This window comes from Bos indicus x Bos taurus, chromosome 19 (genome assembly GCF_003369695.1).
Source record: "Bos indicus x Bos taurus breed Angus x Brahman F1 hybrid chromosome 19, Bos_hybrid_MaternalHap_v2.0, whole genome shotgun sequence".
Classification (NCBI taxonomy): Eukaryota; Metazoa; Chordata; class Mammalia; order Artiodactyla; family Bovidae; genus Bos; species Bos indicus x Bos taurus.
Genome location: NC_040094.1, coordinates 13,519,786 through 13,543,944, shown reverse-complemented (window position 1 = coordinate 13,543,944; position 24,159 = coordinate 13,519,786). Strand labels below are relative to the sequence as shown.

The 24,159-nt window shown below is 36.2% G+C and overlaps 1 protein-coding gene across 1 annotated transcript in view; it reads right to left on the bottom strand.

Moving 5' to 3' along the window:
* Positions 1–24,159, bottom strand: part of APPBP2 (amyloid beta precursor protein binding protein 2) — a 59,783-nt gene that overhangs the window by 19,931 nt on the left and 15,693 nt on the right. The window contains exons 2-5 of the mRNA XM_027519394.1: positions 21,237–21,325; positions 18,876–19,027; positions 14,742–14,865; positions 1,800–1,968 (exon numbers count right to left, since the gene is read on the bottom strand). Of these exons, the coding sequence (XP_027375195.1) occupies positions 1,800–1,968; positions 14,742–14,865; positions 18,876–19,027; positions 21,237–21,325 (534 nt within the window). The remainder of the gene's footprint in view (positions 1–1,799; positions 1,969–14,741; positions 14,866–18,875; positions 19,028–21,236; positions 21,326–24,159) is intronic.

Below are 24,159 nucleotides of genomic sequence, written 5' to 3'. Positions count from 1 at the left end.
CAATCAGAGACGGCCAAGATGAGGGGGGCATATGTGGAGAGATAAAGGATGGTCATGGTGGGGCACCTAAAGAACTTTTTTTTTTTAGCCATGCCTCATGGCTTGCAGGATCTTAGTTCCCTCACCAGGGACTGAACTTGGGTCCTCTGCAGTGGAAATGCCAAAGTTCTAACCACCAGATGCCAGGGAATTCCCAGAAGAACTTTTCAGGCAGGCAAATACCATTGCTGTTTACTTCATTCTCATTTCCATAAAGGCTGTCCACACAAAGGCCTTTTGTGAATGGGGTTCTTTGTTTTTGGTGTGTAAAACAACAGAAAAGGGCCAAATTCTATATCTAGACTGACACGCTTGGGTACAGTTACTGCATAAAAGGGGCAGCAAAACAATTCATCAACAGAACTAATTCAGCAGACACAAGAATTCAGCATCAAAAAGAACCAGAAAAAATATATAAACCTCCTGAGAAAATGCAGACATGCTGATTAGGATTTTAGATTTTAACAAATAAGCTTGATGACTAAAAAAAGTTTCCCCCCAACTTTACTGAAGTATAATTGACAAAAATTGTATATATTTAAATTGTACAAGATTTGATATACATACATACTGTGAAATGAGTATCACAATCAATCTAATTAACACATGCATCACCTCAGTGTTCTTTTTATGTGTGATGAGCACATTTAAGAGCTATTCTTAGGAAACTTCAAATATACATATAGTATTAACTACAGTCAGCATGCTATAATTAGATCCTCAGCACTTACTCATCTTAGAATGAAATATTAAGCTTTGAAAAATAGTTAATGTAAACGATGAGGCATGCCTCTTAGAACAGCCAAAATCTACAACACTAACATCAAATGCTGGCAAGGGTATGGAGTAACAGGAGTTCTCACTTCTTCCTGGTGGGAACGTATGCTGGTAGAGACAATCTGGCAGTTTCTTAAAAAACTTAACAAACTCTCACCATACACTTCAACAAGTTCAACACTTCCAACATTCTTTGATAATGCCTTCTTTGATAAATATTAAAAGCGGGATGATCCTAGCTTTGGGGTTGTAAACATCACTTTACAGTTATTCTAGAATTCTCTAATTTCACTTCTAATGGTAACTTTCCTTTAAATGTGGAACATATATATATATATATACATATATATATATATATATATTTACATTGCAGGGCAAAAATTGACATTAGGGCAATTTTAAAATATTAAAGCTAAATGACAGCTATCTGACAGTGCAAAATAATTATGATATTCTTCCATAAATAAAGTAACCTTGTAAAAGAGTTAAGCCCACACAGTTCACTTTTCAACTATGTATTCATTAGCACCAAAGCCTTAATTTAACAGTATAAAGCCAAAATGGAGGCTACTACTTTCTGATAACTCAGAGATAGAAGCAAAACAATGCAATTAAAGTGTAAATAAAATCTAGGTTCCCAATGAAATGAATGCCTTCAATTTATGAGAGTTCACCCAGAGCTACACAACCAATAATAAAGCACCCATTAAAGGTTCATTTAACAGAGCACGCTGTCAAAATAATTTAGGCAGAAGTACATTTAGTCAAATTAAAAACAAACGTAAAATTGTACATGTGTATGTTTAAAATCCATCTCACAGAATACTCCTTTGCCTATTTAAAATATTCCATTACAAATGTATATTGCTTTAAGTAAACCCATTATTTGAAAATGAGATTAAGACAGATATGAGGTTATATGATTTATTTTCAGCTTAACAGATACTTACTGGTTATAATGAAATATACTTCAAAACACTCACCTCATCATAGTGACTTTTTGCAAACAGGAGTGCACACAGTTCTCCATAGAGTGCAGCTTTGTTTGCTTGCTGGCCATGTTTTGAGAGTTTATCCATATATGTCTGAGCTAACTTAAACGTTTCTTCACCCAAATGGTATTTGCAGTTTCCATTTCGCACATGAAGCAATCTGCAATTGCACAAATAATATGAGCCTATTTCTGATAGCTATTTTCTGTATGGTAGACTTGGTAACCTCTTACAGATGGCTACATAGCACCCAAATGAGTTAAGGTCACCAGACAGAAGAAACGAGGCACTACTGGAAAACAACTGTCTGGCCCAAGCTGGGACTGACTACACACAGAAAGAAGTGTATGTTCATCCCAGAAAGCTACCGGTGATTAATCTGATCCAATGTTGATTCCTTATCCTCTCTAAATATTGTGTATACTTTGTGCACTTGTCATGTACTACATGTATTACTTAAAACTCTCTTTGTTTCAAATCCCAAAGTAATACAGTTTTATTATAAGAGATCTGGAAAATAATGAAGACAATAAAGATCAACATGAAATCCTATTACCTATCATTACTTTCCATTCTTTTTTCTAGTATATTCTGCAACCTTTTTGTTGCTTTATAAAAATGCTTAATTCAATTATCTTTCTAGTAAGACAAGTTCACTGAAAACTGTGGTACTGCCAGTTCTTTCTTTCATAACCTTTATCCTCTATGATGGAAAAATACAGAATTTTTTACACACAAGTATCTGCAAAACCATGCTGATTATCTAGTGATATGTAAGAGTAGTAAAATGCTTTAGGTCAGACTGAGGTCAAGATAGCAACAGGCTATACATCTGTACGACCCACATATGAGACAGAACACTGTGAGGACCTGACATATATTTAAGAATCTATTATGATGTTGGCTAAAACATTATGTCCATATATCATGCCAATATAATTTTATGAAAATGCTCAGCTCTGAGAGGGAACAAGGTATAAACATCATTTAAAAGAAAACCAAGTGGAAAATAAATAAATGAATGAAAACCAAGTTAAAAAAAAGAGAGAAAGAAAACCAAGTATGGAGAGGTTAGGAAGCATTCTTCAGGAGTATTAAATGAAACCCAGATACTTAATATCTAACTTTTATATCTATTCCAAAAATACTAACATATCAATGACCCAAGATGAGAGAGATGGTAACAATCTTCTGATCTCTAGCTTTCTGTTGTATAGTCAGGAAAAAAGAGAGTAATTTTACTATTGTTTTTTAAAAAGTGAAGTATAGTTGATTTACTATATTGTATTAACATAATTCCCTATGCTATACAGTAAGACCTGTTGTTTATCCATTCTATATACACCAGTTTGCATCTGCCAATCCCAAACTCCCAATTCATCCTTCTCCCTCCCCCAGGCAATCACCAAGCTATTCTAAAAGAGAGTACTTTGGGGGACTTTCCTGGTGGTCCAGTGGTTAAGACTGTGTGTGCTCCCAAGGCAGGGGGCCCAGGTTTGATGCCTGGCCAGGGAACTAGATCCCATATGCTGCAAAGAAAGATCCGACATGCCACAAGTAAGACCCAGAGCAGGCAAAAATAAAAAGAGTAATTCTGAATCATCAGGATTATTCAATAAGGTGGAACATTACACAATGTGCATCCTTCCAACACTCACCGTACAATTAACTGCTTTTAGAAAAGACTAAAACCCTCATATAAAACAACACAGTATATCACTCTAATGGCAGAAAACAAAGAGGAACTAAACAGCCTCTTGATGAAGGTTAAAGAGGAAAGTGAAAAAGATGGCTTTAAAACTCAACATTCAAAAAACTAAACCATGGCATTCAGTCCCATCACTTCATGGCAAATAGATGGGGGACAAGTTGAAACAGTGATAGATTTTCTTGTGCTCCAAAATCACTGTGACTATATATAGCCACAAAATTAAAAGATGCTTGCTCCTTGGAAGAAAAGCTATGATAAACCTAGACAGTGTATCAAAAAGCAGAGACGTCACTTTGCTGACAAAGGTCTATATGTATAGTCAAAGCTATGGTTTCCCAGTGGTTGTGTATAGACCGGGGACTTGGACCATAAGGAAAGCTGAGTGCCAAAGAACTGATGCTTTTGAACTGTGATGGTGGAGAAGACTCTTGAGAGTCCCTTAGACTGCAAGGAGATCAAACGAGTCAATCCTAAAGGAAATCAACCCTGAATACTCACTGTTAGGACTGATGCTAAAGCTGAAGCTCCATTACTTTGGCCACCTGATACCAAGAGTCAAATAAGACCCTGATATGGAGAAAGACTGAGAGAAAGAGGAGAAAGGGGTGGCAGAGGATGAGACGGTTAGAAAGCATCAATGACCCAATGGATATGAGTCTGAGCAAACTCTGGGAGATAGTGAAGGACAGGGAGGCCTGACCTGCTGCAGTTCATGGGGTCTCAAAGAGTGATGACTAAACAACTGAACAACAGCAACAAGGTTAATCCAACATTCTGAATGAAGTACCTTCCATGATACCAAATTTCTTTTTTTCCCCCATTTATTTATCTTAGTATTTATTTGGCTGAACAGGTCTGAGTTGCAGTATGTGGGATGTTTACTTGTGGCATGCAGGATTTTTTTTTTCTCTCTTAGCTGTGGTGTGCAGGATCCAGTACCCTGACCAGGGACTGAACCTGGGCCTCCTGTACTGGCAGCATGGAGTCTTACCCACTGATCACCAGGGAAACCCCAAAATTTCAACTTGAAGAAAAAATATATGTAATTATCAGATGAGTTGATTGGATTTATATTTTAAACCAGAAATATAAAAGTAGAAAAAAATATGTTTTGGTATACAGACTTTTCATGCTAAAGTAATACAAAATTAAGAGACACTGTCACTTGACAAATTGCTCATTTAATAACCCAGAGTTTGCAATGATCCCTGCCACAATGAAAAAAAAGTGAAATCTAGTAAAGAGAGAAAGAATTTATGACCATCAGGAGCTTCATTCTAACTATGCAGGCAATATATAATGGGGAAGACAGCCTTTGCAATAAATGGTGTTGAGACAATTAGACAGTAACCCACAAAATAATCAAACTGGACTACCTGCTCACACTACACAAAACTAAATTCAAAACAGATTAAAGGCCTAAGTGTAAGACCTGAAACCATAAAACTTCTAGAAGAAAACATAGGTAGTAAGCTCTCTAACATCAATCTTAGTAATTTTTTTTGTCTCCTCAGGCAAGGGAAACAAGAGCAGAAGTAAATACATGGGAACACATAAAACTAAAAAGCTTTTGCACAGCAAGGAAATTATCAAAAACCAGTTCAGATCACCTATGGAATTGGAGAAGATACTTGCAAACAATGTATCTGATAAGGGGTTAATATCCAAAATATACAAAGAATCCACACATCACCAAAACAAAGAACCTGATTAAAAAATGGACAGAAGTTCCTGGGTATTCATCCAAACAAAAACATTAATTAGAAAAGAGGTATGCACCCCTATGCTCACTGCAGCATTATTTACAATAGCCAAAATATGGGCGCTACCGAAGCGCCCATCAATAGATGAATGGATAAAGAAGATGTGGTATATATACACAATAGAGTATTAGTCATAAAAAGGAATGAAACCTTGCCATCTACAATAACATGGATGGACCTAGAGGGTATTATGTTAAGTGAAATGAATCAGAGTGAAAGACAAATACTGAATGACTTCACTTATACTTGCAATCTAAAAAACAAATGAACATTACAAACAGAAACAGAGTTACAGACAGAGAATGAGCAGGTGGTTGCCAGAGGGGAATGGGGTACAGAAAGAAACACGTGAAGAAGGTTGAGAGGTTCAAACTTCTCGCTGCAGGAATCACAGGTATGTCATTTACAATATGGAGAATATTGTCAATAAGTTTGTAAAATCTCTGTATGGTCACACAATGTAACTATAGACTTATCTGGTGATCATTTTGAGTTATATAGAAATATTGAATCACTATGTTGTGTAACAGGAACTAACAAGAGTATTGTGGATCAATTATACGTTAAAAACAAACCCATGGAAAAAGAGATCAGATTTGCGATTAGCAAAGGGGGGAGGTAGGGGGAGAGGAAGTGGACGAAGGCACACAAAAGTTACTATTTCCAGTCATAAGTATGAGGGATATTAATTTAATGATAAAAGAACATTACTGTATGTTAAACATATAAAAGTTGTTAAGTGTCAATCCCAAGAATTTTCATCACAAGGAAAAAATTTTTTGTATTTCTTTAATACTGAACCTACATGAGGTAACAGATGCTCCTTAAACTTGTGATAATCACTTCACAATGTATCTAAGTCAAACCACTGTGTTGCACACCATCTTGAATGTATACAGTACTGTATATCAGTTACATCTCAGGACAACTGGAAGGGAAAGAACTTCATTCTAGTGGGGAATGGTGTATTAAGGTAGGCAGACAGACATCAATAAGTAAGACGATAAATGCTATGAAGACGATAAAAAATAGGGTTATATGATCAAAACCTTCTTAAAGGAGGGGCTTAGGGCAGACAGAAGAATTCTCCTCTGTCTGTAGATATAACATCTGAGCTGACACTTAAATGTAAGAGGTAATCATGTGCAGATCTTGGGAAACATGTTCCAAACGAGTGCAAAGGCCCTGAGAAAGGGAAAATAATTCTATCATAAACAAAGAATAGTAAGAAAGCCAACATGCCTGGAATATCATGAATAATGGATTATGTGAAGAGAGATAAAAGTAGAGAAAAGTGAAAGTGAAAGTTGCTCAGTCCTGTCTGATTCTTTGCGACCCCATGGACAATATGGTTCATGGAATTCTCCAGGCCAGAATACTGGAGTGGGTAAGCCTTTCCCTTCTCCAGGGGATATTCCCAACCCAGGGATTGAACCCAGGTCACCCACATTGCAGGCGGATTCTTTACGAGCTGAGCCACAAGGGAAGCCCGAGACTACTGGAATGGGTAGCCTATCCCTTCTCCAGCAGATCTTCCTGATCCAGGAATCGAACCAGGGCCTCCTGCATTGCATACCAACTGAGCTATCAGGGAAGTCCAAAGTAGAGAAAACAAAGATTTTTATAGGGTCTAATTTGACATAGTAAGGCACTCTGGCTGCAAAAGTGAGTGAGATTATTTATGCCGTAGGACAACACAGTCTAATAAAACCAACTGAAATGTTCCATATCTGCTCTACTCAATTTAGTAGCCACAAGTGGCTAATGAGTGTCTGAAATATGCCCAGTGTGACTTAGGACTGACTTTTAATTCTTAATGTTAAATAGTCACATGTGGTTAATGGTTACCATATTAAATAGTAAAATTTTAGAAAGACAGCTGTGGTTATAGCGTGCAGAATGGATTACAGTAAAGCCAAGACTGGAGGTAAGGCAACCCACAACAGAAGATATTACAACAGTCCAAGAAAAAAAAAAAAAAACCTTGAGAAAAAAGGACTGGTATAAGAAAATACAGATTTGATAGTTATCCAAATAGCTGAACGAGGAAAAAAAATTAAATTTAGAGAATGAAACATGCTCACCAGTCATTTCTACAATACTAGTAACTGCATTTCCAGCAAACTTCACTGTAGGTAGTCTCCCTAAAAGTAAGTTTCTGAAAATTAGTAATTGGAATATGATGGGGGTAGCAAACTAAGTATTTCATGCTAGAAAAAGCACAGCTTGATATTTTCTCCAGTCTCTGCTGATTATCTATTGAAACAAAAGGGCAAACTCAACATATGTAGACTCTTCAGGGTCTGTGTGTTCATCTGGGCTTACAATGAGCAGGATGCAGGATCCAAGAAACTTCTGGTGCAACCAAGGATCTAATTCTATCGCAGTGTTCAGCCTAAGGAAAAGGCAGGCTCTCAAGGTTCTCCAAACGTGGCATAACCATTAAGCACAGTCTTTATTTTAATATTTTTTAAAGATAGATTTTATTTTTTAGAGCCGTTTTAGATTCACAGCAAAACTGAGAAGATAAACAGACTTCCCGTATACCCACAGTCCCACGATATTTTATTTTTATGACAACATAAAATCATAGCTACTTGATTAATAGCTATTATCAAAAGCAACCATTTAATTAATTAAGTTACTCATTGTTTGAAGTGGAAAATATACAAATCTAAAAGCCACACTACTTCCCTGATAGCTCAGTTGGTAAAGAATCTGCTTGCAATGCAGAAGACCCCAGTTCGATCCCTACATCAGGAAGATCCCCTGGAGAAGGGAAAGGCTACCCACTCCAGTAGTCTAGCCTGGAGAATTCCATGGACAGTATATGGGGTCGCAGAGTCAGACACGACTGAGCGACTTTCACTTCACAACCCCTGGTCAAAGGCCACTAGTTTATAAATATATTTACTATAAGATTGAGCAAGATAACTAGTTTTAGACAGACATGACCAAAGTATGTTAAAAGTAAACGTGAAGGGGGAAAAAAAATTCTCTCCCGCTCATCCAAGTGTATTTTTTAATGAATCATCTTGCATTTCCATAACACTTTCATCACCCCAGACACTCTATAATATACAATAGCTTCCCATTCTCTCTGTATATCCCCCAGCTGCTGGCAACCTCAATCTACCTGTTTCTATAAATTTATCTATTCTAGATATTTAAGTAAAATCATACAGTATTTGTGGTTTTGTATCTGTCATATTTCACTTAGAATATTACTTTCAAAACTCACCTATATTGTAGCATATATCAAAATTGGTTGAATATTATTTTGCTGTATATCCACAACTGACTCTTGAACAATTTGGAGGTTGGGGCACTGACCCTTTAGGGCAGTAAAGAAAAAAAAAAATTCTCATATAAGTTTACAGTCAGGCCTTTGTATCCATGGATTCAACCAACAGTAGACCATGTAGTACTGTATTATGTATGTACTGAAAAATAATCTGTGTATTAAGTGGACACTCAACAGTTCAAACCCACGTTGCTCAAGGGTTCTTTTGTCGGCGGATACTTGAGTCATTTCTACGTTCTGACCAGTGTGAAACATTGTGCAATGATCACTAGCATACAGATATCTGTTTGCATCCCAGTTTTCAATTCTTTGGGATATATATACCTAGGGCTGAAACTGCTGGGTAATATGGTAATTTTTGTGTTCATCTTTTTAAAAAACCACCAAACTATTCCATAGCAGCTGCTCCGTTTTACATTCTCATTAGCAATGCATGAGGATTCTAGTTTTGCCACATTTTTTTAAAAATTATTTTTAAAATTTTCCTTCTGGTCCTGGACTTTTCTGATTTCTGATTCAATCAATTTGCTCTAGATTTCATTAAGAATTTCTATTTTTTTCTTGGGTCAGTTTAGGTAACTCTGTATTTCTAATAAATACCTATCTGGTGTGGTTTTAATTTTAAATGGGGGAGCAAAGCACTGTGAGAGGAGACAGATACTGCTGGTTCCCTAACCAAGGCATTTTCCTCATCTCATGCTTATTGGTAGAACCCTGATTTTGTGAGGCACTGACTCCTTTCTTGTAGGACTCATGAGTAAATCATTAGTTTAAGCCGATCGTTTAAGCCAATCCTAACATAGCGATCCTATTCAGATTGCCAGTGACTGATTCAGAGGTAAACAAATGATCTAGCTCTGCCTAATGAGACACAAGAGGTCAGCTTGGTGGTTTCCAAGAAAGGCTCTTTTGTCATCAGAGATAAAATACAGTCTTTCTTCTGCTGGACAATGCGGAATCTGCATGGGATACCTCAAACCACAGGAGCATTCTTACAACCACTGGAGATTAGAGGAGTGAAAAGATGGGGAAAACCTAGTACCCTGATAACCTCTATGAATTCTGAATTAACCTACTTTGGAGATACTTGACTTTTACATATATTTTTAAAATCAAATTCTTTGTATTTTTACAGTGTACTGCTTACGTGCCTATGCGTGTGCATGCTCAGTCAGGTCTGACTCTCTGTGACCCCATGGACAGTAGCCCGCCAAACTCCTCTGTCCAAGCCATAGAGGGCTGATACCTGGGTTTGTGACCTTTTTGTTTGTGGATTGTACGTTTTATTATCAACATCCTTTTTAATTAACTAATGGGTTTTTTATACTGAATTCTGCTTTTATTGTTGATATTACTGTTTGAGGCTATTTTCTTTTAACAGTATATAGCCGGGTTTCATTTTTTCACCTTCTTGGCAGTCACTGTCTAGAGAGGGGAATTGAGCCCGTTTACATGTACTGTAATGCCACTTGTATTTGATTTTATTTCACATTTTTCATTTATCATACTTAGTTATGTCCTCTATTCTCTTTGCTTGTATCTTGCTTGGACAAGTCTTCAATCGTTCTTACCACTCTACTCTCACTATTCTAATTTGGAATGTCTATCATGTTTTTCCATTAATCAATTTATTAAATACCCCTCCCTAAGCACTGACAATGTTTGAACATTAAATAATGATAGCCATTCATATTCCCTGCACCAAGATGAGACTTTTATAATACTTCCTTATAGTACTACATTTTTCCAAATACATACTTTTAAAATAGGCTATCATATATGCCCAGTATAAAGCAACCTGAACATAATAACATCAGCCTCCACCTTCCATCCAAAAAGGTTTTCTGCCAACTTGAACATACTAAGTTTTAGGGATATATATGATAAAATTTTGAAATCTCTAATATTTAAATCATCTTTATGTTATAAATATTTTAAACCTAAATTAAAATTTTAAAACTTTTCTTCCTTGCAATTTATGAAATGTTACTAAACTGTTCACATGCATCTTAAAACATTTATTTTCATCATCAAACTACTTTTTGAATCACCTAACAGTTTTTCAGAGTAAAACATTTTCACTTGTTTGCAAATCAGCACTTTTGAGCCTGGTATAATGTCACTAGAAATTTTATCCAAAGGCACCATCAACCATTTGCAAAGAATTAAGACCACTGGGCTTTTTCCTTCTGCCTAAGACAAGTGGACATCCATAATTTCTGCAACCAAGTCACTTAATCCATTACATTTCAAAGAAATATTCAAGAAGCCAGTTAATAAAGATACCTAACACAACTATAAGGCTATGATTTCCAGAGTAATTCTTAACATATTCAATTCCAATACTTTCTTTCTTTCTTTTTGGCTGCATGGGGTCTTCCTTGTTGCTTGCAGGCTTTCTCTAGCTGCGGTGCGCAGGCATCTCACTGCAGTAGCTTCTCTCATTGTGGAGCACGGGCTCCAGAGCACACAGGCTTCAGGAGTTACAGCACATGGTTTCAGGAGTTCTGACACTTGGGCTTCAGTAGTTGCCTCACATGAACTATAGAGCACAGGCTCTGTAGTTGTGGAGCATGGGCTTAGCTGCCCCAGGGCATGTGGAATCTTCCCAGACTAGGGATCGAACCCATTTCCCCTGCATTGGCAGGCAGATTCTTAACCACCGGACCACCAGGGAAGTTCTTCATTACTTTCTTAAAAAGAAAATTCAGGCAGGTTATCTCTATGAGTTTCCTGATGCTGGCACAGGCTAAGTTTTCAGGTTAACATTTCTTTCCCAAATAGTATTTTGTTGTTTAAAACAACAGACTTGAAAGAACATCACATAATAAGAGGGGCTTTGTAAGGCAACTCTTCAATTTTCAGGTGGAAAAAGAAAATCATCTTACATTTAGGTGGTAACTGAGAATTTATTTCCTTATTTTAAAAAACACTTATTTCTTTGGCTATCCCAGGTCTTGGCTGAGGCACTCAGATCTTTGATCTTCCTTGTGGTACGCTGGATCTTTCAGTTGCAGCATGTGGGATCTATTTCCCAACCAGGGACTGAACCCACACCTCCTGCACTGGGAGCTTGGAGTCTTAGCCACTGAACCACTAGGGAAATCCCTGTTTTTTCATTTCTATAATTTCCTTTTCATTTCCAGTTTGAAAAAAAAAATCCTTATATAAGACATATTACAAATTCACAATTTGTTCTTCATGCTCTTTCTACTCCATTATGTCTAGTATATATTACAATGCTCACTATTTATCACGTTTCTACACTATCTTCCCCTACCTTGAGATTTGCTATTACTGAACTTTTGTCTGGTTAGAGAAATTTCTTGACTGTTTTCCTTAGGAAAAAGACATGGAGGTATATTTGGTCTCTATACACTTAAAAATCTGAATTTTATCCTAAATGTTGTATAGTATTTTCAGAGTAATTGAGATACTGCTATTGTCTCCTAGCTTCTAATTTCTACTTATTCTTAGATTTCAAGAAATTCATCTTCCTAGGGCTCAGGGTTCTTTCTTCAATCTAGATTCAAGTCTTTTCCTCTCGGTTTGGCAAGTTCAATTTTTCACTTAAAATCCCCAAAATATACCAAAATAATAACTGTGGTTATTTCTGGGCAGCAGGGTTACAGATCATATTTATTTTCTTCTTCATAGATTTCTGAATGTTTTCGATTTGTTTGGTAATTGACACAGGCATACGCAGAACAAAATTATTAAATAGAAAAATTAAAGTAAAAGAAACTAAGTCGTGTCTTCAAGGAAAAAAACAAAGACTGAGAAATGGTACCAGGTTTGACAAGATGATTCTCCAACATCTGCTCTATACTGCTTTCATTCCACCCCAATTAGAAACTGATTTTGTGCTATTAAATTTAAAAACACACTCTTAGATTAGGCTCAAAACTCCTGGGGCTGGCTAAAGGATTTCATTAGCATCTGTTCTCCAAAACAGAGTTTTCCCAACTCTAAAGCTAAGAATAATTTAATCTTTTTTTCAAACAATACTACTATAATACTAAAAATTTTATGTATGCCTATCATGACCAAGAATTTATCAAGTATAGCTGTGCAGGAGCCAATTTTATTCTGAAATTTCAAATTCTTAAGAACAAGATGTCTAGGTATACAGGCAGTAAGCTAGTGTTATAAACAGTTCTGTTTCTTGGCACAGGCTTTTTTCTACTCATATGTGTTTGTTCTAAAGACAGCCAAAACAGTAACTGAATTAAAGTAACCTATCCAATATTTTCCCCTCTCCTCCTTCCTTAATGTAGACCCATGAGTTCATTTGGAGCAGTAAAATGCACAATTAAAAACGTTCTGCTCCCTAGACGTTATACCGGTTGGAGGATATGCAGAGTCTGTCCCAGCTTTCTAGTTTTGAAGAGAGGTAAGCAAGGAAGACAGGCCTAGGCTTCTAGGAAAACTATTTTTTCTGTCTGAAAAAAAGAACTCAGCTGGCATGAGCCTTTTACCCTTCTCCTTGCCTGTAACATTTACAAACATAATGAGCTACATGCTAAAGTTAATAAAAAACAGGAAAGAGAAGAGGAGCCCTAGTCCTGGGAGAAAACAAAATCTTTTGGTTATATTGATGTAAAATTTATATAAGAGCCTTAAAATCAGACAGACAAGAGAAATGTTAGATATCCAAAAGAAATAAATCTGACTTCATGAGTAAAAAGCAAGCATATATAAGAAAATGTTATACCTGTAGGTCAAAAGACTGCCTGCTATGAAAGAGGAATCTACAATGACATCATACAAAATGGATTTTTAAAATTCTAAGTTAACTAGTTCATACACAAAGAAACATTTAGCTAGCCCCTAAAATCCCATGATATATAGTCAAGTCTCCTATTCCTAGGCAGAAGTGGAGAGGAAAGATGACACAGATTATTTTTATCAGTACTACAAAGTATAGGCCCAATAACCAATCCCTTTATAGCTTCTGCACACAATTATTATTATTATTATTGGAGCTTCCCTGGTGGCTCAGATGGTAAAGAATCTGCCTGCAATGCTGGAGACTAGAGTTCGATCCCTGGGTCAGGAAGATTCCACTGAAGAAGGGAATGGCTACCCACTCTAGTATTCTTGCCTGGAGAACTCCATGGACAGAAGAACTTGGTGGGCTACAATTATTGGGGTTGCAATTATTACTATAATTTATCATAAAATATCTCTGGGCAATTGTCCTAAGCTTCTAAAATATTATTTATAACTAAGTTTCCACATTATACTTCAGGATTTGAAGTTCTGTCTAACACAAGTGAGCCCTGTATAGAACAGTATAATAACCTCAAAAGACTGAACAGAGAGCATTAGTAAATGTTAACATAAATCAACAATGGTTTTATGTAAAAGAACCTATATTCCAGCTCTCAAGAGGTTCAGATTTAATTAACTCATTTCTAAGATACATAAGAAATATCATCACTTATTCAGTAAAAATATAATAAATTCAGTAAATTGACCAGACTCTGGTTAACTTATGACAGAATTTTCATTATTTTTTTAACTTTATTTCAACTTTCCTTTAGTTTTATATATTAAAAAAATTCTTTTAAAGAAATGTCAAATCAAATTGGGGGAGGGGGGCAAGAGAAAACCTACATGAAAACAGCTAAAACTAAATGCTACATGTACAAAAAAAATAAAGATCATAAAAGCACAGAGTCCTTCTGAATTTGCTTGCCTTTAAGTATATCTGTTAAAAAATGAATTTTCAAGAAGTTATTTATAAATAAAATATTAATCAGGTTATGTATGATTCCAGAAATGTAAACAAACATTTGTTTGTTACAAGCAAACAAAAAAACACCGAAGAAAAAAGTATATTTCTTCTCCAAGCATCCAGTGCCTAGTACAGCATTCTATAAATATTTGTTGAATGAATGAACAAACGAGGTCTATGACAAAGAAAAGAGATATATATAACACACAGTCTGGTTCATAATACTTCAATCTAAGCTGTCTGTAGCAAGATAACTCTGTTTTGGAGATGAGAGACAGGAGGCCAGACTAGTGAAACTGACACATGAATGTCATCTCAGAAGGTTGATCAAATGTTGGAGTTCGCTTAGATGAGCTAGAACTAGAAAAGCCACTAACACCATTACAGCATGTAACACAGGACCGCTCCAACTTACCTCACACAACATTCTACTGCACGAAACCAATGAGGCATCTCATCGTGTAGAGTACACAACTGAAGGCAAGACAGAAAAACCTTCTCGGCATCACTGTACCAGCCTGCATCTGAAAGAAAGCCACCTGAGGACAAGAGAAACCAAAATCTTCAGATAATTTAACAATCACCTGAAAGCATGCTTACCATGAACGTTATCTAAAATGGAAAAAACCTGTGTTTTCTAGTCCAAAACAAAGACACCAACTATGAAATTTTAAAGAAACTTTCAAACAAACTAGCGGCATTAGATCCAAGTTGACACCCTGAATAAGGAATCAAGAGTTTTAACCCTCTAAAAATATTCCACTGACATTTTCCAGTTAATTAGCCACTATATTTAGTGATTTTTCTAACATTTTCATCATGCAGGGTTAATGTTAACTTTTCAATCAAATAAACTTCATCTTCTTACAATAAACCACATTACAGAGGACACACAGATAAAAAGAAATAGTAGTGCTAGATCATGTCAATTTTTTTTTTTTTTTTTTTAGCAAAAAATCAAATTGCTGTCCTTCAACAGTCCTAATGCACTGAGCATCTGGGCATCACTTCCTTGGAATACTGTTCATCTTTTTTGAGGCTCATGACCCCCTCCTAGTGGTTTAATACATTTTTTGATCGTGCCAACTAGTCTTAATAGTGTCAATAGGAGCTGGGTTGAAGAAAAAATATTTTGCTCAGTCTGGTGTTTTATGTTTAATTGTGTGTAATGAAACAAATATTTTAAATGGGGAGAAGTGTGCTTTAGAATATTTCTTCTCCTAAATATGATTATTATTTTAGGGTGCTCACTAAATGACTGGATTAATGAGATTATAATATTCATATTAAGCAATCTCCTACTCATCCTCTCAACATACTGGGCATTGTGCTGGTTATTAGGTTATCATGTTTTTCAGCTTCAAACCAACCCTTCTAGGCTGTCTGATGATACACGGCTAGGACTCTATTATCACATTTCTCCTTTGCCAGTTGGTTCCCTGGTAGTCTCTACCAAAGAAGGCATTAGAGAGAAGGCTGTAAGCCTGCAGGAGTAAGAGACACTCCCCAGTACCTTCCGGTTTCTGTCAGAATGGGCTCTGCTGACAGTGCCCAAAGGTTATGCTTCTTTACTCTGGCAGTGCAATTCATCTCTGTAAGTCAATTCCAGTTGCAGATTTCCAACACTTACAGATCTAGATTCATAGTATCCCATCAAACAACTAGTCACTGAGGTGCCCCTCCTAGAGGTCAAGATTCTAGACCCACGAGCCCTCTTCTCAGAACTCTGAGGCACCCGTACCACTGGAGCAGGATCCCAGCTTTGCGATGACCGGGCGGCTTGTGGGATCTTAAGTTTAAAAACCTTTGAACTGTATACTTTGACTGGGTAAACTGCATGCCCCATGAAGCACATCTCAATAAAGCTGCAATTTTAAAAAAAAGTATACATCACATAGACTTCTGGTATGAAGTTTTTTCACTGTTTCAGTAATTTTAGGATCAAGACTGATAATATAGTTGTTCAATCTGGCTTCTTACAGAGGGCAGATTGGTATGAGTGTAAAGACAACAGAAGAGCTCAGTGAATATTAGCCTTCCTGCCTTTCATCTTCCTTGATACTAAAAATCTCCCACACAGATTTTTACATGACCATCTAGGACTAAATGGATGTCAATATTAACATTCATTAAGATCACAAACAATCTACTGTTAACAGACATTCTTAAGTCGTAATTCTGTGTTGCAATTTATAGTCCATGGGACTATCAAAGGATAAATGCTGAAAATTCTTTTCGGAAAAGAATGTTGAATTCCTCCAGCAAACTGTCTATGACCACTACAAAAATTTTGCTCTAATATTGAAGGAAATGATCATGAAAACTTGTTGGTGAAGAATATATGTGGACATGCGAGAAAGAGACATACACGTTAATGTGAGAAGTTAAAAATGAATGGTAGACATATGTAAAATAGACGACCAGGGCAAGTTTGATGCATGAAGCATTGCATCCAAAGTTGGTGCTCTGCGACAACCCAGAGGGACAGGGTGGGGAGGGAGGTGGGAGGGAGGTTCAGGATGGGGGGGATGACACATGTATACCTGTGGCAGATTCATGTTGATGTATGGCAAAAACCATCACAATATTGTAAAGCAATTATCTTCCAATTAAAATAAATAAATAATTTTTTTAAAAAAGAATGGTAGAATGTGATGATGGGAGAGTCCTGTATCCTGATGGTAATGGTGGTTATATAAATACTTACATGGAATCAACTGCATAGAAAAAGCACACACGACAACTCAAAAATCAAACACTCCAGTTAAAAATGGACAGAGAACCTGAACAGACATTTTTCCAAAAAAGACTTACAGATGACCAACAGACACATGAAAAGATGCTTCTCATCACTAAATATCAGGGAAATGCATATCAAAACCACAATGAGATATCACCCCCTACCTGTCAGGATGGCTATTACCACAGAACAACAATTAACAAGTATTCACGAGGAGGACCCTCCTGCACTGTTTGTAGGATTGTAAACTGGCACAGCTACTATGGAAAACAGGATGAAGCTTGCTCAAAAAATAACAAATAGAACTGCTATATGATCCAGCAGTCTCACTTCTTAGTATTTACCCAAAAAAAGGCAAAAACACTAATTTAAAAAGATACATGCACCCCAATGTTCACTGCAGCATTATTTATAACAGCCAAGATATGGAAGCAACCTAAATATCCATCAATAGATGAATGGATAAAAATGGTATGAGATACATTTATACACACATAGAGTACTACCCAATCACAATTTTTTTGAAAAGGAGAAATCTTGCAACAACACATAAATCTAAAGGGTATCACGCTAAATGAATTAAGTCAGAGAAAGAAAAATATCATATTATCTCACTTATATGTAGAATCTAAAACCAAAACAAAACGAAAATAGAGTCATAAATACACCCACCAAACAGCTGGTTGCCAGGGAAAGGAGGTGGGGATGGGGTGAAATAGGTGAAGGGGATTAAGAGGTATGAACCTCCAGTGAGAAAATAAATAAGCCACAGGAATGTAACATACAGCCTAAGAAACATGGTCAATATTACTGTAATAACTTTGTATGGGGACGATACTTGTCATGCAATCATTTCATAATGTACACAAATTCCAAATCATTGTGCAGTATGCCTGAAACCAACATAATATTATAGGTCAACTACATTTAAATTAAACACACACACAAATGAGTATATATAAAAACCAATGAATGTTAAATATTGGATTGGTCAGAAAGTTCCTTTGAGTATTTCTGTAAGATGTTACGGAAAAACTCGAACAGACGTTTTGGTTGACCTAATAGGTCTGTAGTCTAGGTAAAACTTTAAACCAGTGTCAATTTCCTGGTTTTGATAGTGTCAGTGAATCCACAATCATTTCAAAATAAATATTTGACAAAAAAGGGTAGCAATAACTTCAATAATAATTGCCTGAAACATATTTACCTATGTAAATAATTTATAAAAGGCATATTAAAATGTTACGCAAAAGTTAAACAATAGTTTTCTGTATGTGTAGCATAAAAATCTTTTTAGAATCCTTTTCCATTTATGTTTTCAATATTCTTGAATATGCCCATGAGGAATGCAGATTTACCCTCATTTTAGAGATGGGAAAACTCAGGTCCCAAAAGAACTTTGCCCCATGTCACAGCTATGAAAGAGGTTGGTAGCAGTTTGACACAGTGGGAAGGTAAGTGGTTGGAATCACAAACCCACAGGGCTCTAAACTTAGCTCCATTACTATGTGACTTGAGCAAGTTACTCAACTTTTCTGAGTCTATTTCCTCATTTGTAAAATGCTATTAATACCATCACATCACTGGAATTTCATGAGGATTTTTTTTGAAACATAGTATTTAAATGCATAGTATAGCCCATAGCACAAAGTTAATGTTCAATGTATCACACCTAGTTCTTCTGATGTTTTTCTCATAACCTCCTTATGTTGACTTTGGGAATGTACTGGGAGAATCCTTTAATGCCAGCAGGTTTAATTCTGAGTCATGTCACAGGACAAAACACTCGTCTATTTCACCATTACCTACCTAAGACAAAGCCGACCTGAATGGCTTTCTCCTTTACTGCAGCATCTGATTCTGCTATGTAAGAGCACCGTCTACTGAATGAGTAGGCTAAGACTGAAGCAACTTTCACACCATGATCCATCAAAGCCTGGAAACAATGATGAAGCAAATGTCTGAAAGAGAAGGAAAAGATCATTATTGTTATTACAAAGGTAACATATTTTGTCCTTTTTGAAAACACGTGCCTTTTTGAAGTAATAATACCATTATTTTCAAAGATGGGATAAGATAAAACACAGCTTTTTGCCTATGATGCCATAATAATTCTCAGTTAGCCTAATATTTTTTACTCAGTGGATCCAGTGATTCTGTATGTGTACACTGATGACTGGGAAGGATAAAATGAACTTCTAACATCAATTTTAAAAACCAAATTATCTTGTAGTTCAACAATGACCCAATTTAAAAATGGGCACTAGATTTTAATAGAGATTTCCAATGGCCAATAACCACAAGAAAAGATACTCAATATCATTAGTCATTAGGGAAATGCAAATCAACTCACAAATGAGATACCACTTCACACCATCTAAGATGGCTATAATACTACTTAAAAAAAAGTGATGGCAAGGATATGGAAAAATTTGAACCTTCATACATGGGTGTGTGTATGAGTGCTAAGTCATACTAGTTGTATCCGACTCTTGTGACCCTATGGGCTGTAGCCCACCAGGCTCCTCTGTCCATGGGGATTCTCCAGGCAAGAATACTGGAGTGGGTTGCCATGCCCTCCTCCAGGGGATCTTCCCCACCCAGGGATCAAACTTGGTCCTCTTGCATTGGCAGGTGGGTTCTTTACCACTAGCGCCACCGGGGAAGCCCTCATACATGGTAGCAGGGACATAAAATGGTGCAGCCGCCATGGAAAACAATTTAGGGCTTACTCAACCTAGTTACATATGCACACAAGACAACGCTACGTCCACACAAAGGCTTGTCCGTGAGCGCTCACAGCAGCATTATCCGTAACAGCCAAAAAGTAGAACCAACCCACATGTTTACCAACAGATGACTAAATAATCAAAACACAGTACATCCACATGACGGAAAATTATTCATAAAAAGGAATGAAGTACTGAAACAACCACGAATGAATCTTAAAAACATTGTAAGTAAAATTCAGTCACAGAAGAGCATATATTATATGATTCTATTTATATGAAATGTCTAGAATACATACATCCAGAGACAGAAAGTAGATTACGGGTCGGCCAGGGACTAGGGGTAAGGGGAAACAGAGAGTGACTGTTAATGGGTACCACGTTTCTTTTTGGGATGATGAAAATGTTCCAGAATTAGACAGTGGTGATAGTTGAAAAAACTTGTGAAAATACTAAAATCCACTGAATTGTACAATTCAAAATGGTGAGTTTATGGTATGTGACTCATCTCAATAAAAAAAACTGTTTTAAACAAAACTGTAAATAACCAAGTCACTGCTCTGGATAAAGGGGAGGAAAAGTCAAACTACATGCTTTTAGTTTCACAAATACATTAAACACTTACCAAGGGATTTGGACTTGGTGAAAGATAATCTGAGAGATGAAAGAGAGGTAGTCCACTAAATCTTTACAATGGCCATCTTTAGAACTGCACAGAGAAATTCAATTCCAGAAAACTAACCTTTTCTTAAGGGATTTTTTAGGAAAGTTTTCCTATAGCCTTCTTGTCCCAAAATGAAGTTCTCATCTGTTATTTTTCTATAGACTAATTTTAATTAATCAACTAACCAAGAAATTTCTCTTAGGCTAAGTACACAGGCCTCATTCCCAAGGCATCCCTAAACAGTGAAATCATGTGATTTACTTGTTGATTACTGTATTATCCCTTTCTAAAATACAAACTCCATGAGGAAGAGACCTTGAAGAACTTACTCACTGCTGTAACCAACATCTAAAACAGTATCTGACACATACAGGGATTCTAACAAGTATTTACTTAATTTTTTGAACAAATGAAACAACTTGCCAATGGTCATACTACAGATTATAGAGTATTTTGTCAAACTATATTCTTATTTTCCTAGAAATGTAGGTTAGGAAAAAGAAATGCCACTTAAATTTAGGGAAGAATAAAAGCAAGAACAATCAAAGGCCATGTCACCTACACCTACATATGACTCCTACTACATAACAGCTAGAACATGGAAGATGAATTCATTTTTTGTTTTTTGAACACAGAAAGCAAGGGTGGTATTGATGGTTTCAAAACAAAATGAATGTAGTTAAGGCTACTGAATTGTAAACTTAAAAAATGATCACAATGGTAAAATTCAGAATATGTATAGTATAGTTTACCACAATTGTTACAAAATGAATTTACCTTTTATCCAAAGCTCTCAATACTTTACCAAAAACTTCCAATTCACAAAATTCACTGCCCAATTGACACAAGCGTCCCTGTTGGTATAGCTGAAATTAAAAACAAACAAAAAATAGATCACTGAATAAAATTTAATGCCAATTTCTACTTTAATAATACTTATGAATATAATTTCATGGACTTAATATTTCATGAATTATGAATACTGCTCAAAGTTACAATTACACAGTAATATCAGAAAAGATGCTTATGCTAAGAGAAATGTAATGCCAAACTAACAAATCTGTGTAATTCACATAATAGCTAGATATTAATATTTATAAAAGAGTATCTGGTAAATACTAAGTAACAAAAAGTCCTATATATTGTAATTATCTATTAAACATTAAAACAGTTATAGCCAAGAAACAACTTTTTTCCTTAAAACTGGATAAAGTAAAATTATCAAAATAATAGCAAAGATAATGTTCAGAAGCCAGAACTAGGCACTATGCCCCATTAAAGGCTCTTCAGAACACAAGAATCTCAGATCAGTACTGGGCATGAAACTTCACAAGCAGACTAACAGTACATCATGTCTAAAGCAATCCAGTCTGGCACAATTTCTAATCATGTCACTCATTTATTCCTTTTGCCTGACTTTCTAAAACTTCCATTTAAAACAGTATTTAAATAAATGTATTAAATGTTTATCCCAAATAATATATACACACAGTTAAAAAAAATACTATTGTCCCTCTTTCCCATGCCTCAACTTCACCATATGTTACTCAATTTGTATTTGCTATACAGCGCCTTATGGAAGGCAGAGATTTTGCTCCATCAATTCACTTTTTACATCATAAGCACTTAACACTTAACTCATTTGACAAAAACATGGGTTTCAGAAAGAGGACATACTCCTGAATTCATTTGCCAAATAGACTAGTTAACTTGGCGCAGGGAAAACATACTACAAACTCAGCCAGCAAACTCGGGGATAAATCACTAGTCATGATGGTGGTGGAGAGTGTGTGTGTGTTGGTGGGGGGATGTATGAGGGGGTGTGTGTGTTAGTCGCTCAGTCGTGTCTGACTCTTTGCAACTCCATAGATTGGGGCCCGCCCGGCTCCCCCATCCATGGGAATTTCCAGGCAAGAATACTAGAGTGGGTTGCCATTCCCTTCTCCAGGGGATCTTTCCAACCCAGGGATCAAACCCTGGCCTCCTGCCTTGCAGGCAGACTCTTACTGTCTGAGCCACTAGGGAAGACTGCCTATTAGGTAGATACAGGACTACCATGCAACAATGACCACTTTGCAGGGACTTCCCTGGTGTTCCAGTGGTTGGAATCCTCCTTCCAATGCTGGGGATGAGGTTCGAACCCTGGTCAGGGAACCAAGATCCCACATGCCACAGGGCGACTAAGCCCGCACCACAACTACTGAGCCTGCATGCTCCAGAGCCCATGCTTCCCAGGAGAAGGCCACGTAAAACCACCAAGACTCATCACAGCACACACGTCCCTCCCCCACTGCCCCGAAGACGTCTGTGAACCATCCGTGATGACTGCTGGGGGGGAGAGAGGGTAAGAACTACCTCCCACATGCTCAGGAAGGGGAGGCAGAAATGTTACCTTCACACAGTGGTTGGGTACTCATATTAACCATAAACCTTCATAAGAAAAACTTGCTATTTTTGGACATGATTATGTTTTCTGTGGTAAAAATAAATAATAAAAGAGCTTCTGGGAATGCATATGATAAAATTCACTACCATCACATACATCTTCACGATTAACCAACAAAGGAAAAACTCAGGAAAAATAAAGCTGAGAATCTATAATCAAACCTCTATTTTGGGACTTACCAGTATGATAAATTTCTGATTTGGGACAGAAAAATGCAGTTAACAAAATACATACATATACATACTTCAAAAAGAGTTTAGGACAAAAAAACCTTAGTCTCTTATCAAAATAACCCATTAGTAAACTTAATGCTTAGAATTTCTTTTGTAAAATATAAGAAATGAAAGTTATACCACTTTTTTGCCTTTCACTAGTCAAATAAAACAATTAAACTGTATGTTCTATAAACTATATGTTCTATAACTCATAATATCCCTTTAATTCTGAAAATTTCCTAACAAAAGGTGTTTGAAGGAAAGCCATAAGCTTAGTTACTATTTTAAATATATTAAAAGTATGCCTATTGATAAACACAAGCTTTTTTTTTTTTTTTTTTAAATCTCTCAGCAGTTCACTTTTTCTAGCTACAAATGGGTCCACATTTAAATTGGGGGTAAAGAATAGTGATTTAACTGTTTCAAATCATCCAATCATCTTTTCATGCACAGCAGCCATACTTCAGTTAAAAAAAAACCAAAACACCTTATCAGGCTTCTCCCCCCAAATGCAAATTTATACATTATATGAACAGGACTTTTGAATACCAATCCAAAATAAACAGCATTTACTGTGCCAGGTACTGTTCTAAGCACTTTTCCTAAGCAACTCATTCTGTCCTTCCACAGATAAGGAAACTGAGGCATATAAAGTTAAATAACTTGCTCAAAATCATACAATTAAGAAGAAGCAGGGTGACAATCTGGCTCCAGGCAGTCTGTCTTTACATCCATGTTCTTCATAACTTACACTATAATACTTTTCAAAGGTATTATATCAGGAAGTAAGAAAGAGTATAAAACAAGCAATTTAAAACATTTTTATAGAAATAATAGAAGACAAATCCCTTCATAGATTCATGTATCTTATAGAGTAGAGCTAAGAAGAAAACTGAGGCTCTAGGTTCTTTGATAATGATTCTTACATCAGATTTTTAAAAATTTGACTTATTTTAGTTCATTACTACATAATGTATTTTAGTATTAAATTCTCTACCCACTGAGTAAGGAGGTTATAGACTAGCAACTACTTTTAGCT